This window comes from Bos javanicus, chromosome 8, assembly GCF_032452875.1.
Source record: "Bos javanicus breed banteng chromosome 8, ARS-OSU_banteng_1.0, whole genome shotgun sequence".
NCBI lineage: Eukaryota > Metazoa > Chordata > Mammalia > Artiodactyla > Bovidae > Bos > Bos javanicus.
The window spans coordinates 66,625,496-66,640,506 of record NC_083875.1 but is presented as its reverse complement, the minus strand read 5'-3'; the positions used below and the strand labels follow the sequence as shown (position 1 = coordinate 66,640,506).

The 15,011-nt window shown below is 40.4% G+C and overlaps 1 protein-coding gene across 3 annotated transcripts in view; it reads right to left on the bottom strand.

Annotated features, from left to right (window-relative positions):
- The window catches only part of LOC133252845 (contactin-associated protein-like 3), a 236,558-nt gene that overhangs the window by 1,416 nt on the left and 220,131 nt on the right, over positions 1 to 15,011 (bottom strand). Inside the window, exons 22-23 of one of the 3 annotated variants that reach the window (XM_061425821.1) lie at positions 4,632 to 4,862; positions 4,286 to 4,357 (exon numbers count right to left, since the gene is read on the bottom strand). In XM_061425821.1, the coding sequence (XP_061281805.1) occupies positions 4,286 to 4,357; positions 4,632 to 4,862 (303 nt within the window). Of the gene's footprint in view, positions 1 to 4,285; positions 4,358 to 4,631; positions 4,863 to 15,011 lie in introns of those variants that run through there. The other 2 variants (XM_061425822.1, XM_061425823.1) reach the window with 2 other exon arrangements.

Sequence of the window (15,011 nt, the reverse complement as noted above, 5' to 3'; positions counted from 1 at the left end):
CTAAGTTGTGACCGACTCTTTGTGAGAGCATGGACTGCAGTGTGCCAGGTTCCTCTATCCTTCTAGTGGGCTTATCTATCTCCTAGTATGCTTAGTTACCCAGTTGTGTCCGACTCTTTGAGACCCCATGGACTGTATAGCCTGCCAGGCTCCTCTGTTCATGGAGATTCTCCAGGCAAGAATACTGGAGTGGGTTGCCATACCCTCCTCCAGGGGATCTTCCCAACACAGGGATCTAACCCAGGTCTCCTGCATTGCAGGCAGCTTCTTTACCATCTGAGTCACCAGGGAGCTCAAATTTATGTCCATTGAGTTGATGATGCTATCTAACAGTCTCATCCTCTGCTGCCGCATTTTTCTTTTCACCTCAATCTTTCCTAGCATCAGAGTCTCTTCCAATGAGTCAGCTTTTTGCATCAAGTGGCCAAATTTCTATGTGTTTTAATGAAAAATTGATTAAACGGTTATGCTGATATACAGTTGAACTATAATAATGTGCTGTATATTTCATCTATGTCTATGAGACCAAAAGAGTCTTAAGTGATTGTTGCCTCTGGGGGTCTACACTCTTGTGTGATCCCCTTGTGACTTGCTTCTAACCAATACAATATGACAAAGTTGACGGTCTGTACCTGATTATTTGTGCATGATTCCATGATTACGTTACGTAAGACTGTAGCACCTGTACTGTTGGAGTCTCCTTCGTCCTGCTGCTTATGAGGTGGCAAGAGCCATGCTGGGAAACCACCACATGACAAGGAACTCTTGTCTATGAACCAGTGAAAATTCAGAAGCTCTCAGCGCTACAGCTGCAAGACACTGAACGCAGCCAACAATCTATGCAAGTGAAAAAGGCTCCATCCCCAGTGGAAACTTCAAATGTGACCCCAGCCCAAGATCCCAAATGACACACATTCATTTCAGGATTGTGAGACCCTAAGCAGAGGACCTAGTTGAAATGTGTCCAAACTCCTGACCCATATAAACTGAGGAATAATACACATGGGTTGTGTTAAGTTGCTAAATAGGTGATTTGTCATGCAGCAATTGATAACTAATATACTATATTATAAAAATCTGTAGAAATATTAATAACATTCAGTTATATGGAAAGTAAAACATTTCTCATGTTGGAAATGTTTTAAGTATTGAAGACATTAACTTTGCCAGTGGTTCTCAACCTTGGCTACGTAGTAGACGATAACAGAATTTTGGGTGGGAGGCTGGGGTATTAGTATTATTTCGAAAGTTTCATGGATTATTTTAATGCACCATCAAGCTAAGCCATAGGGATGTTAAGTCAAGTTATACCACATTAGTGAAGAATAAATATCCAATCCATTCTGAAACAGGCAAAAAGGAACATTCACTAGTCAATATAGTTTTAAGATGATTGGCACAGCCATTAATTAGTATTTCCAATTAATAAATGTAAGCAAATACATGTTAGTGTTTAGCTATGTAAATCAAAATTTGTATTGCAAAATGAAGTTTCTTTATTATACTCTAGGACAGACTTAAGCAAGTGTGATGGAGCCCAACAAACTTGAAGCTTGGTTGGGTGCAATTGGTCACAAAGATTCCTGAGCACATGCTATCAGGAACTCAGACTCCTTAGCTGAGAAGAGGTAGCATATTTATTACTCTATGAATATTCTTAAATATTTATTCATAAGTAGAATATTCATTGCTTTCAATATATTTTCCATCTCATGTGAGAACCAATAACAGAGTTACTTTAATTCTTTTTATGTTTAGTCATAGAGATTTGTTTTAAGAGCTATATCATGTCCAATTTTAGTGTCAGGGACCACTGACTCAGTAACAGTGATCAAACCACTTGATTATACGATGATTGTCACCATTACACTGACCCACCTATACATCCAGGATTTTTTGTTTGATTGATCACCTCTAACTCTACCTTGTTTTTGTTTTGTGGGGTTTGGTGGGATCCTAGAATAACTTCCATCTCCACCCTCTATCTGAAGAGATTGAGATAATTTGAAGAATGCATCTGATGGCTTCCATAACCTTCCTATCAGCAACTCCAGTGTAAATGTGTTTTTGACAAGTGTTCATGCCTGTGTCTGTGTCTCTATCTACACGTATGTATCTTTCTCTATCCATCCATCTGCCCATCCACAGCATAGATCGCTTGGCAAGAAATCCTCTGTGATCTCTGGTTTACCAGGTTTAAATGTTGATTAGGTTAATACTCCTTTCCTAGTGCTTCCTTTGTTTACAGGGGAGAAAATAAAAATGCAAAATGCAGAATATGAAGAAATTCACCCATTGGGATAATCCTTTAAACAGATCAAATATTTCACACAGAGGTGAAGTCTATGAACAATTTTTTAAAAGTCTGATAGTTCTTTCAGGAACAATACACTGGAGGTCTAGGTACTCAGTAACTGACAAACTGCACAGCCACCAGCTGCCATACAGATGGAAGGCAGGTTTCAAGTACATTATAGGGTCCAGTAAACTGAACCCTTCTGTCCCTAAGACCTTCTGTGCTTGGCTCCCATGTATCAGGAGCCAAAAAGGATTTCTCAGGGGAGTGACACTAGAGTAATTTACTTTGTACATCTTGCCAATGATGTTTAGCAAAAGCAATACAACTCTGTTCAGAGGTAAAGAATCTGCCTGCCAATGCTGGAGACACAGGAGACATGGATTCAATTCCTGAGAATGGCAACCCACTCCAGTATTCTTGCCAGGGAAATCCCATGGACAGAAGAGCCTGGCCAGCTACAGTTCATGGGGTCCCAACAAGTCAGACATGACTGAACGACTGAGCACACACACACACGCAGGCAATAAAACTCTAAGGACCACATCTTTGTTCTATCATCAATTTTACGTTTATCTTTGTTCTCTTTAATAAAAGGGCACCAACTATTATAATCTGCAAAATTTTGAACTTTGGTTCCTACTTTGTAAATATTAATCACATTTAAGTTGATTTATTTTCACTTAACTTTGACATTATAGTGAAGTTTTCTCATTAATAATAAATCAGAATGATTTAGGATTAAGACTTAATTTAAATTTTAACAAGAAAGTTATTCCTTTTGGATATGCATTATAAATAATATTTATAGTTTTTATTTGTTTTTGGAGTTACAAGATGGAGGTCATATTCCTCACTCATTACAAAAATAAAAGTAATTGATACAGAAATGGAAATAATGACATTCTTATATAGATTTGATCAGCACTTTAAAATGTCTGAATATTTCACTAGTTGTCTGGAGAAACCTGGTATCTTAATAAATGCAGGCAGATCCAATCTGAGCAGGTATATAGCTGGCCTAACCCAGTCCAATCACCCAGCTCTAGGAGTAATTACCTCACTTTGAGGTAGCAAAGAATGAAGAGTAGTTTACTTCTACTCACCAAGCAGAGTTTGCAACTGACCTACATTTCCATAATCTAATTAAACAAATTAAAATGTTCTTTGAATGATAAGGAGGGAGAATTGAATATTAATTTTTGAGTCCTACCTGGATAAGTTTTGTTTCAGGGGATATAACAGAAGATATTTAAAATGCAATTACTTTTACTTCTTCATATATATATCTATATATATATATATATGAATGATTTATTTAATGGATATCTATATCTATCTATCTATCTAGATAGCTACCCATCTCTCTGCCCAAAGATAAGCTTGATGCTAGATACAGTTTTACATCTTTACGTTCAGGTAAATGACAATTTGTATAATCTAGGTGCTTCTCCCAATAAATGTTGCATTTTTTATTTTAAATAAAATTTATTTTCTTTTTAAATTTAGAGAATTGTTTTGCAATGTTGTGTTAGTTTCTATTATACAACAAGGTGAATCGGCAGCCTTCCACTAGCTGTTTTACACACAGCTAGTGTATATATGTCAATGTTGCTTTATGTTTTATTTTTAATCTTATTTTTAAGTGTTCTGGGCTAAGGGGCTGACCTCTGGCTATTTTAAATCAAAGAAGTAAAAGTAAATGTGTCTTAAATATGCATACATTCTGAGAGAAACTAATGACTATTTTCAAGTGAAAAACCTCTTATTATTATAGATTGGGCAACCATCCTTTAAAAAAGAGGAGCCATCAGTTCCTTCTACAAAGCTTTTTCAAAGGAGCTGAGTTCGGTACAGTTACATCAAGAACATTAGCAAATGTACGTGGTCTGCCATTGACCTCACGGTCATTACGGATTCTCAGATATTTTTGGACTTTGCTAACAGTGACAGCAGAACCAAGGAAGAGGTCATTTGCGGCCCCATTACCTCCGATGACCGCGGAGTCACTTCTGTCCGCATTAACTAAGGGCCGTCCCTCATCCGTTGGTCCAGAACGACCTACAGTAGAAAAAGGGAGAATGACAGAGAGTGGAAAGGAGGAGTTTTGAGAAATCCACACACATTTGAAAGAGGAGCAGATAATTCAGTGACAGAAACGAATTTGAAACGAAGAACCAAGAATGGAAAGACCAGAGTAGTGAGAAAATGAATTGAGGACTTTGGGAAACCTCTGGCATGGAGATTCTGAGCATAATCTTGCTGGCATGTGAAACGAGTGCAGTTGTACGGGGATGGAGATGGAGTGGAAGACCGGAGGGAGCGAGCCACACACCTGCACCGCCTGCGAGAGGGCGGGTCGCCTCCCGCGCTGGGGCTCCGGGCCTCGCCCCATCCGCGCAGCGGGACGCGGTGGCCACGTGTCCCCGGACGGTGACCTGAGAATGGCCGCCAGAGCGCAGCGCCGCCTTCAGAGGGACTGCAGGCCCGAAGCGTACCGCAGAAAGGCAGCCCGTGAAGCCGCGCGCGCCGGCCCGCAGCGTGTCCGGGTCCGCGCCGAGGGGCTCTGCGGACAAAGAAGCAGGACACACCGTTAGGACTCATGGCTGGCGGGGACGCCAGACCAGCCCGCCTCTGCGCAGCAGTGATGAACTGAGCCTCCCACCAAGCCCTTCCTCCTTTCTTCCTTAGAAAAAGATCCACAGCCCGTGGCAGAGAGGCCTTGGTTGATGCCCTGCGGTTGGTTGTTCACTCCCTGTGGGAAAAAATTAAAGCTTCCTTGGATGCAGTCACTGTTAACGGGCTAATGAAATCCTCCTCCACCAATGCAGTTTTCAAAATATTTTGAACGGGATTTGTGACCAGTATTCTAGATGGTTAGTGACCTAGATCTCATGAGTTGGGGGACGGCAGAGTTCTGGGAATGGAAGCCCACTCCAGTACTCTTGCCTGGAAAATCCCATGGACGGAGGAGCCTGGTGGGCTGCAGTCCATGGGGTCGCTAAGAGTGGGACACGACTGAGCGACTTCACTTTCACTTTTCACTTTCATGCACTGGAGAAGGAAATGGCAACCCACTCCAGTGTTCTTGCCTGGAGAATCCCAGGGATGGGGGAGCCTGGTGGGCTGCTGTCTATGGGGTCGCACAGAGTCGGACACGACTGAAGCGACTTAGCAGCAGCAGCAGCAGAGTTCTGGGAACTCCTTCTGAAGTTACCTCCTAATTAATATTTTAGTCTTGCTGACTGTTCTGAGGCTCACAATGAGGGCATCTCCTTACCCACAACTGCTGTCCTGGGAACTCCACACCCCACTTTCTTTTCCCCTCTTCACAAGGGTGATCTCTGTCCCTACTCTATAAATAAAGGCTTGCCCTCACCAACCCCATCCTGATCCCCGTTCTCACCCCAAACTGACAGAGGTTGGTTATTATGACCTAAAGAAGAGCCGCGATTGACATAGGAGAGCAGAGCATCAATACCTTCGTTTCAGTGATGCCTGCATCCCGCAGTGCACTCGCTCAGTGGGCACGAAGTCTGACCCAAGGCCCCTTAGTTGTAGACTTCAAGTTTAAATGTGTCAATCAGGGAAGGAAGAGTTTGCGTCACCCACAGAGGAAACCACGTCAGTATGAGGCAACTTTGGCATCTGCTGTCAAACTCCTTCCTGCTTCATCATGTATAGAAAGGTTCAGAGTCCCTTCTTTTTCAAACAATCAGTTACCAAGAATTTACCAAATGACTCCCATAGTCTGGACATTGTGTTAAGTGATTTATAGAGGTTATTTCTTAATGCTCAAACCACCCTGAGTACTTTTATTCCTATTTGAAGTTAAATTAACACTGGTTCCAAATAGGAAAAGAAGTATGTCAAGGCTGTATATTGTCACCCTGCTTATTTAACTTATATGCAGAGTGCATCATCAGAAATGCTGGGCTGGAAAAAGCACAAGCTGGAATCAAGATTGCCAGGAGAAATACCAATAACCTCAGATATGCAGATGATACCACCCTTATGGCAGAAAGTGAAGAGGAACTAAAAAGCCTCTTGATGAAAGTGAAAGAGGAGAGTGAAAAGTTGGCTTAAGGCTCAACATTCAGAAAACGAAGATCATAGAATCTGGTCCCATCACTTCATGGGAAATAGATGGGGAAACAGTGGAAACGATGTCAGACTTTATGTTTCTGGGCTCCAAAATCACTGCAGGTGGTGACTGCAGCCATGAAATTAAAAGACGCTTACTCCTTGGAAGGAAAGTTATGACCAACCTAGATAGCATATTCAAAAGCAGAGACATTTCTTTGCCAACAGAGGTCCGTCTAGTCAAGGCTATGGTTTTTCCAGTGGTCATGTATGGATGTGAGAGTTGGACTGTAAAGAAAGCTGAGCACCGAAGAATTGATGCTTTTGAACTGTGGTGCTGGAGAAGACTCTTGTGAGTCCCTTGGACTGCAAGGAGATCCAACCAGTCCATCCTAAAGGAGACCAGTCCTGGGTGTTCATTGAAAGGACTGATGCTGAGGCTGAAACTCCAATACTTTGGCCACCTGATGCGAAGAATTGACTCATTGGAAAAGACCCTGATGGTGGGAGGGATTGGGGGCAGAAGGAGAAGGGGACAACAGAGGATGAGATGGCTGGATGGCATCACCAACTCAATGGACATGAGTTTTGGTGGACTCCGGGAGTTGGTGATGGACAGGGAGGCCTGGCATGCTGCGATTCATGGGGTGCAAAGAATTGGACACGACTGAGTGACTGAACTGAACTGAACTAAGGGACAAGTAAGTGGGATCATTATATTATTCTTTCTTCTTTAATGAATGCATGTACCTGCCATAGATTATGTGTATATATTCTCTAAGCTTTTTAGCTGGCATAATGCATGCATGCTAAGTCACTTCAGTCATGACTTAGGTCTTACTCTTTGTGACAAAGGTCCTACTCTTTGTGACCCCATGGACTGTAGCTCACTAGGCTCCTCTGTCCATGGGATTTTCCAGGCAAGAATACTGGAGTGGTTGTCGTGCCCTCCTCCAGGGGGCTGGCATAATAATCAGCCTTTAAGTTCACCCTGAGGATCTGAGCACTGATCTAATCTATCATGATGTTTTAGATAAACTCTCAAGAGGACAACCTTTATTTCTGTTGAGTTTGAGTTTTTGAGGAGCACTGCTCTTTTATCTCTATTTCCTGATGAATATAAATAATAATAAATAGCCTTTATGGGACACATATCATCCAGTACATACATGCTAGACACTGAAAAATAAAGGGCTGTTGTTATCATAAAAATAAAGTGAGCATTTAGAGCAGGATTTAATGACTTGCTTCATGCTATACCACTAGTAAGCAGTTGGAGAGAACTTTTGAATAGGAGCATTTGAATTCTGAAGCCAGGAATATAACCTCGCTGCCAGCAAGCTTTGTCAGCTAGCTTTATCTGGTGCATCAGTTACAGAAGGTCACTGTCCTTAGCTCATCCATCTCTCTCATGCAACATGTGGAAGCTCCTGGTGGACAGTGTGTTTTATTCTTGTCTTCCCCTGCACTTAGCTTAGTGTCTGTTACATAGGACATATGCAATATATACTTTATAATCAAAGAATAAATTTAGTCCTATTACCACCCTTCTGTGGACAGTCTGGCTGTTGAAATTTTTTAAATGTGGCCCTCTCAAGGTATGGTCTGAGAAATTCAGAGGTCCCTCCTTGTGATTCTGGGAAAGACCGAAGGTAGAAGAAGGGGATAACAGAGGATGAGATGGTTGGATGGCATCACTGACTCAACGGACCTGAGTTTGAGCAAACTCCAGGAGATGGTGAAGGACAGAGAATCCTGGTGTGCTGCAGTCCACAGGGTCACAAAGAATCAGACACAACTGAGCAACTGAACAACACCACCACCAGCAGCTTGTGATAAAAGATGACTTGCACTGACTTCAGCTGAGGATGCATGCCCATAGTTGGCTGACGTCTTATGCCACTGAGTTTTACCAAATGTCATGGTAACTAAACACGTCCTTATTGTCATTAAAGGTAACCAACATACTCTGAAGCTTCTTTTGAAGGGTGAAAAAATATGCCACTCCCAAATATGCCACTTTGGCATAAGGGTTATTTACTTGAAAACAGCAGGTAGAAGGACACTGATGTCCATTTTTCTTCTTGAAAGCAGCAGATAAAATTCCCATGGAAAAGCTGCCCTCTCTGTACCAGGAAGGAAAATGCATTCTTATGACCAGAGATAAGCAATCCAGCCCAGAGAAATCTGTACCTACAAACGTTGTTAACAGATTGTTAAAACAATACCTTCCTTCACTCTACTCATGCATTTTACTTACTTTTTCACAATCACCACTCTTTGTTCAAATTAGTATATAAATACTTGGGCCTACCTGCTTTTTGGGTCTTCAGTTTCCTATGGGGGCCACATGTACATTTACAAATCTTTATGTTTTTCTCCTGTTAATATATCTTAAGTAAATATAATTCTCAGGCCCAGTCATAGATCTTAAGAGAAAAGAGGTCAAGCATTGTCTCCCCTACAAACTCATGGGGTGGATTTCTTGAATCTTATTACAGGTTGTTACTTTTTCTCCTATTAAACTTCATTTCATAATGAGATAAATTTTGTATCTTTATTTCTCCTGGCTTGACAAAGAGCTGTACCTTCAAGAAAAATGGTCTAACTTTGAGATTTTCAGCAAACTCACTGGGAACTATTTGGGCTTACACAATTTTGTTTATGAGTTTAAAGTTGCAAAAATAATGTTTGCTATGGAAAAGACCTCTAAAAAGACCTAAACTCAAGGGGCATGCATTTGCATTGTTAGATGGCATCACTGACTCGATGGACATGAGTCTGAGTGAACTCCGGGAGTTGGTGATGGACAGGGAGGCCTGGCGTGCTGCGGTTCATGGGGTCGCAAAGAGTCGGACACGACTGAGTGACTGAACTGAACTGAATCATCATAAACATCTCTCTGACACACATAGCTATATTGGCCAACTTGATTATGTGAAATATCAAATAGCTTTATGCATGTGGAATTTTAGGTAGATTCCTAAGTACACTGAAGTAAAATGAGCTTGAAACAACCCCACTAAAGGATTATCAATTAAAACAGTACTTGAAAGATGACTTTATTTTTTAAATTTTGCATTCAGACAGTATCTGTTTCTTAAAGGAAGACACCTTTGCTTGTGTAACCCAGGACTTTTGCAAGGTTAAAATACTGGAAAAAAATTACAGGTAAAATAAAAGCTTTAGCTGTTGGACAAAAAGAGCAACTAGACATTACTAGCTTTTCTGGTCAAAGTTTTGACCTGAGCTCTACCAGGCAAGGATAACAGAAGGAACCCAGGACAGACATATATCATAATGAGTTAGATCAATTTTGTGGAATTTATTTTTTTAAAGATAACCTGGCTTCATATCTATACTACTACTACTAAGTCACTTCAGTCGTGTCCGACTCTGTGCGACCCCATAGACAGCAACCCACCAGGCTCCCCCGTCCCTGGGATTCTCCAGGCAAGAACACTGGAGTGGGTTGCCCTTTCCTTCTCCAATGCATGAAAGTGAAAAGTGAAAGTGAAGTCGCTCAGTCCTGTCCGACTCTTAGCGACCCCATGGACTGCAGCCCACCAAGCTCCTCCATCCATGGGATTTTCCAGGCAAGAGTACTGGAGTGGGGTGCCATTGCCTTCTCCGTTCATATCTATAAATAGTGTTATTACTAAAGAAAGAAACATCAGTAGTATATTATATTGCTTTATATTTTCCCATATTTCAAGATACTTTATTTATATATACATATGTGTGTGTGTGGATTTGAGAATGTGAATATGTATGGGGGATTTGTATGTATCTGAAAAGCCTATCATTAATCATGTAGCTTTAATTATGTGTCATGGTTTTGATTCTTTTTTTTTTTTTTTGATTGGAGTAATTCTCTAGTATATTCTTCAGATGGGATGCTTGATTAATATTTAATCTCAATCTTTCCTTGTTATCCAAAATACCTTTTATAACCTTGTCAGATAAATTATATAGTAGATGCTTGAGCTTCAATCATTCTTCTTAGCAGTATAGCTATATCATTATATCATTTTTATTCTGTTGTTGCAAATGAAAAATTGGATGCTGATACCAATACTATTATTTTTATTGCAGCAACTTCTGCCTGAAACGTTTGGAAGACTTTTCTCTATGGTTTTGTAATTCAGGGCTTTTCCCAGAACTTCTGCAAACGTGTGTCTATTCTCATTAGGATGAATAAGTCCTTTCAATATGCAACTCAGCTTTTCCTTTGGTTAAGAGAAATTTTTTAATACATAATCTTTGTCTTTGCTTTTAATTCTCTTTTTGGATCTCCAATTATTCATACTAAGTGTTTTAGATCTAACTTCCAAGTCCCTTTTATTTTCCCTCCTAATTTCTGCTTCTTAATCTTTTTGCTTATGGCATGATACTCCATGTCACTTTTAAGGAAAATCAGTGATGATTCTCTTCTTTAGATCATCCAGTGACATTTTGAAAAGTCATATTAACTCCCAGAGTTTATGTTTGTATCTGTATGTGTGATTGTATTAAAATATCCTTGAGTGCCCAGTTTTATCCTAGTTTTCTGTCTTCTTCAATAGCTCTAAATTGATGTGGAAATTTTATTTGTTGTTTTTTCTTTTTGCCCCATCCCCACTCTTACTTTTAGATTCTCTTACTGGTGGCATCATCATTTACTTATATATTTATTGGGATGGCTTGTTGGAACTCCATGGCTGGAGATGTTATACGATATACAAGTCCTGACACTCTGGACAGGGCCACTTCTCTGCCCCTGTAGTCAGCAGCAGACCTGCAGGCAGACTGTCTGACTTCTTACGAAGCATAGGAAAAGGTCTCTCACCCTTGCCTTCACCATGGTAAGAAGGATATGACCCAATGATCCAGCCCTTTATCAGCTTCAGAAGGAGCAGAGAGAATGGGGATCATCATGTGGAGCAATTTTGACCTTCCCTATGGAAGTCTTGAGTTCTCTGAAAGGCAAGCTTTCCCCAGGATCCACAGGCTTCACACACCACCCAAGACTCTGCTATGTCCTCCTCCAGCTGCTGCTGCTGCTACGTCACTTCAGTCATGTCTGACTCTGTGCGACCCCATGGACAGCAGCCCACCAGGCTCCTCTGTCCATGGAATTCTCTAGGCAAGAGTACTGGAGTGGGTTGCCATTTCCTTCTCCAATGTCCTCCTCCAGTCCAGGGGGCAAATCCTCACCTCTGCTCTCTTATTCACACTTGCCTGCCCTCTTCTGCCTGCTGGGCTGGCCCTACAGATCCTGGGTTTAGGGGTACAAGTATGTTGAATTGAGAGTAGAAACAAGTCTTACAGTCCTATGTCTACACAAAGTCAGCATTCAAATTAACAGAACTGTGCTTAGAAACACAGTGTGAATCTGTGTTCCCTATTAGCTGACTCCTGAAATCCCATCCTTAAGGATCCTTCCTTTTGGCTCAAAAATCTTCCCTTTAAAGTGCAAAGAAAAAAAAAGTGGAGGAAACCTTAGGCAAAACTTAATGCATATTAAAAATTTACATATTAGGATGAAAATGTTTGATCAACCCTTAGCTTGAGAACACAGGCATCAACAAGAAGTAAGGGCAAAACAGGTGCACCTTCAAGGTAGGGTAAGGAGGGGACAGGAAAGTGGTTTGAGTGTGAATATGAAGCCAAGAAAAGTTTAGGAAAGAGTGTGATAAGGGCTGAGAATAAAGTTCATTTCCACTGTAATTTTGAGTAAACCCCCTTAAATCACTTTGAATGAAAACAGATTTAATCTATTTTTTCTCTTAAAAAATGTCTATGGTACAAAATCTTGAGGGCAGTATCAGATTTCCAACAATTCAGGACATAAACATTCTCAACTGTCTCAGGTGTTGCTAGTGTTGCCTTTAAAATATATTGCCAAGGCCATGCATTCTAACACAAGAGATGATTTCTGGTTTTGTGAGGAACAAGCATGTTGATGAAAGGTCCACAAGGAAGGGAAGGAGCAAAGAACTGAGGTGTGTGTGAAGAGCTTTCTGCTACCCACAATGAGCAGTGCTTCTGAAAGGCACTGGTAGTAAACAGTGGAATAGCAAAAACAGTATTTCCAAGATTCCCTAAGGCTCTCATCTGCAAGCAAGTATCAGGAAAAATGAGTTGTCCATAGAATTGCAGGAAGCAATGAAGAGCATCAGAAAGTGTAAATACATAGTTAAGTGAATACTGACTGTTGAAACAACAGCAGTAATAATATCTTAAGTAAAAAATAATATCCATAAGTGAAGTACATGACAACAATGGCAAAAAGGGTGGAAGAGGAAGTAAAATGGGAATAAAAATAAGGTTTTTATGTAGTTTGGGAAGTGTACATTCAAAGTAGAATGTAATAAATCAAGTATGAGTAATCTTTGGAGTAACTGCTAAATTATGAAGCTGATACCGAAGATTAACAGGCCCAAACTGGAAGTAATTCAGCTTCACATTAATATGAGAATAAATAAACTGGTATATTCATGCAACAAAAGACTATCAAGCAAAAAAGCTAGTGAACCATGACTACATGCAACAAATGTTAAAAAAACATTTTGGCAAATGGAATTGGCTAAACTGAATATAAATATCAAGCTGCTATTTATTTTGGACTTGATGAAACAAAAGTGAACATACTTTATTCTAAATAAATGACATGATTAGAAAATGATGCTAAGTAGAATTTTCAGTCTGTCTTTTGAACAATTCATCATTGGAGGGACCTGATTTTCAGAGTCAGCAACAAGTGACTTATTCTCCCTTCCCTGCACCCCACTTCCACCACACCAAACTATCGCTGGCACTTGCAGCCAATACCCGGGAAGAAATCAGGGGTGATTTGAAACTCCGAGCACTTTAACAAGCACTCCCAGAAGGTATTTCCTGGAATAATTGTTGTTTAGTCACTGACTCGTGTCTGACTCTTTGCGACACCATGGACTACAGCCCACCAGGCTCCTTTGTCCATGGATTTTCCTAGCAAGAAAACTGGAGTGGGTTGTCATTTCCTGCTCCAGGGGATCTTCCCAGCGCAAGGATAGAACCCTCATCTCCTGTTTGGCAGGTGGATTCTTTAGCACTGAGCCTCCCTGGGAAGCCCAATTGGAAGAATAGTCTTTAGTAAATGAAAAAGACTCTTCCTGTAATAACATTTGAGTAGTCTTTCACATAACAAAGAAACATTGTCAGCATTCTACATGTTTGCTGCTTTCAGCTCATCAGTCCTTCTCTAAATTGTGAGTAGGTTCATGTAGCCTCTCCTTGATATACCCTTACTCCAATTCAGAGGTCCAAGTTCTTCCCTCTCTGTTTTCCATAAAATCCTATTCTTGAATAAACTCATTCATACAACAGAAGAAATGTCCAGTTATAACTCAGTGTTTCCAACTCTCCAGGGACATGTGCAGAAAATGCATTATTAGCAAAAGAAATAAATCTCTAATGAATTTTTTATTATTCAGATATAATTCACATCTCATAAATTTCACCCTTTTAAAGTGTACAGTTCAGTGGGTTTTTTACAGTTATAAAACTATTCCCAGTATGTAACTGCAGAATCTATAACCCCCAAAGAAATCCTGTACATATTAGTGGTCACTCCTAACTCCTACCTGCCCCCAGTCCCTGGTAAATCTAAACTGCTTTCTGTTTCTATGGATTTAACTATTCTGAACATTTCATATCGAAGAAGTCATACAATATGTAATCTTTTGTGTTTATCTTCTTTCATTTAGGTAATGTTTTCAAGGTTCATCCATATGGTCCCATGTATGAGTACTTCGTTACTTTTCATGGGCTAGCATTCCATTGTACACAACTTTTGTTTGTTCCTCAGTTGATAGACACTGGAGTTGTTTCCAATTTTTAATTCTTATGAATAACACTTCTCTGAAGACTCATGTACACTTTTTGTATGTGGATATATATTTTTTCAATTTCTTTGGGTATTTACCTGTGAGTGGGATTTCTGGGTCACTTGGTAACTGTGTTTAAAGTTTTAGGAAACTGCCAGACTGTTTTTCCCCAGCAGCTGCACACTTTTACATTCTCATGAGCAATGCACAAGAGTTCCAATTTCTCCATATCCTCTATGAGACTTGTTACTGTCTGTCTTTATGATCATAGCCATCTTATTAGGTGTGAAACAGTGTGTGCGTGCTTAGTCGGTTCAGTTGTGTCTGTGTCTTTGTGACCCTATGGACTGTAGCCCACCAGGCTCCTCTGTCCCCGGGATTCTCCATGCAAGAATATTGGAGTGGGTTACCAGCCCTCCTCCAGGGGATCTTCCCAACCAAGGGACAGAACCCGTGTCTCCTGCATTGCAGGTGGATTCTTCACTGCTGAGCCACCAGGGAAGGTCGTGAAATGATATCTTGTGGTTTTGACTTGCATTTAGTTGATGACTAGTTATTCTAAACATTTTTTGCTCATCATTTGTGTGTCTTCTTTTAAAAACTGTCTACCCAGAACCTTTGGTCATTTTTAAACTAGTTTACCTATTTTTTTATTGTTTAGTTATAGTTCTTTATATATTCTCTATAAAAGTCTCTTATCAGATACATGATTGGCAAATATTTTTCCTCATTTTGTGGGTTGTCTTTTTACTTTCTTGATAGTGTCCTTTGAATTACAGAAG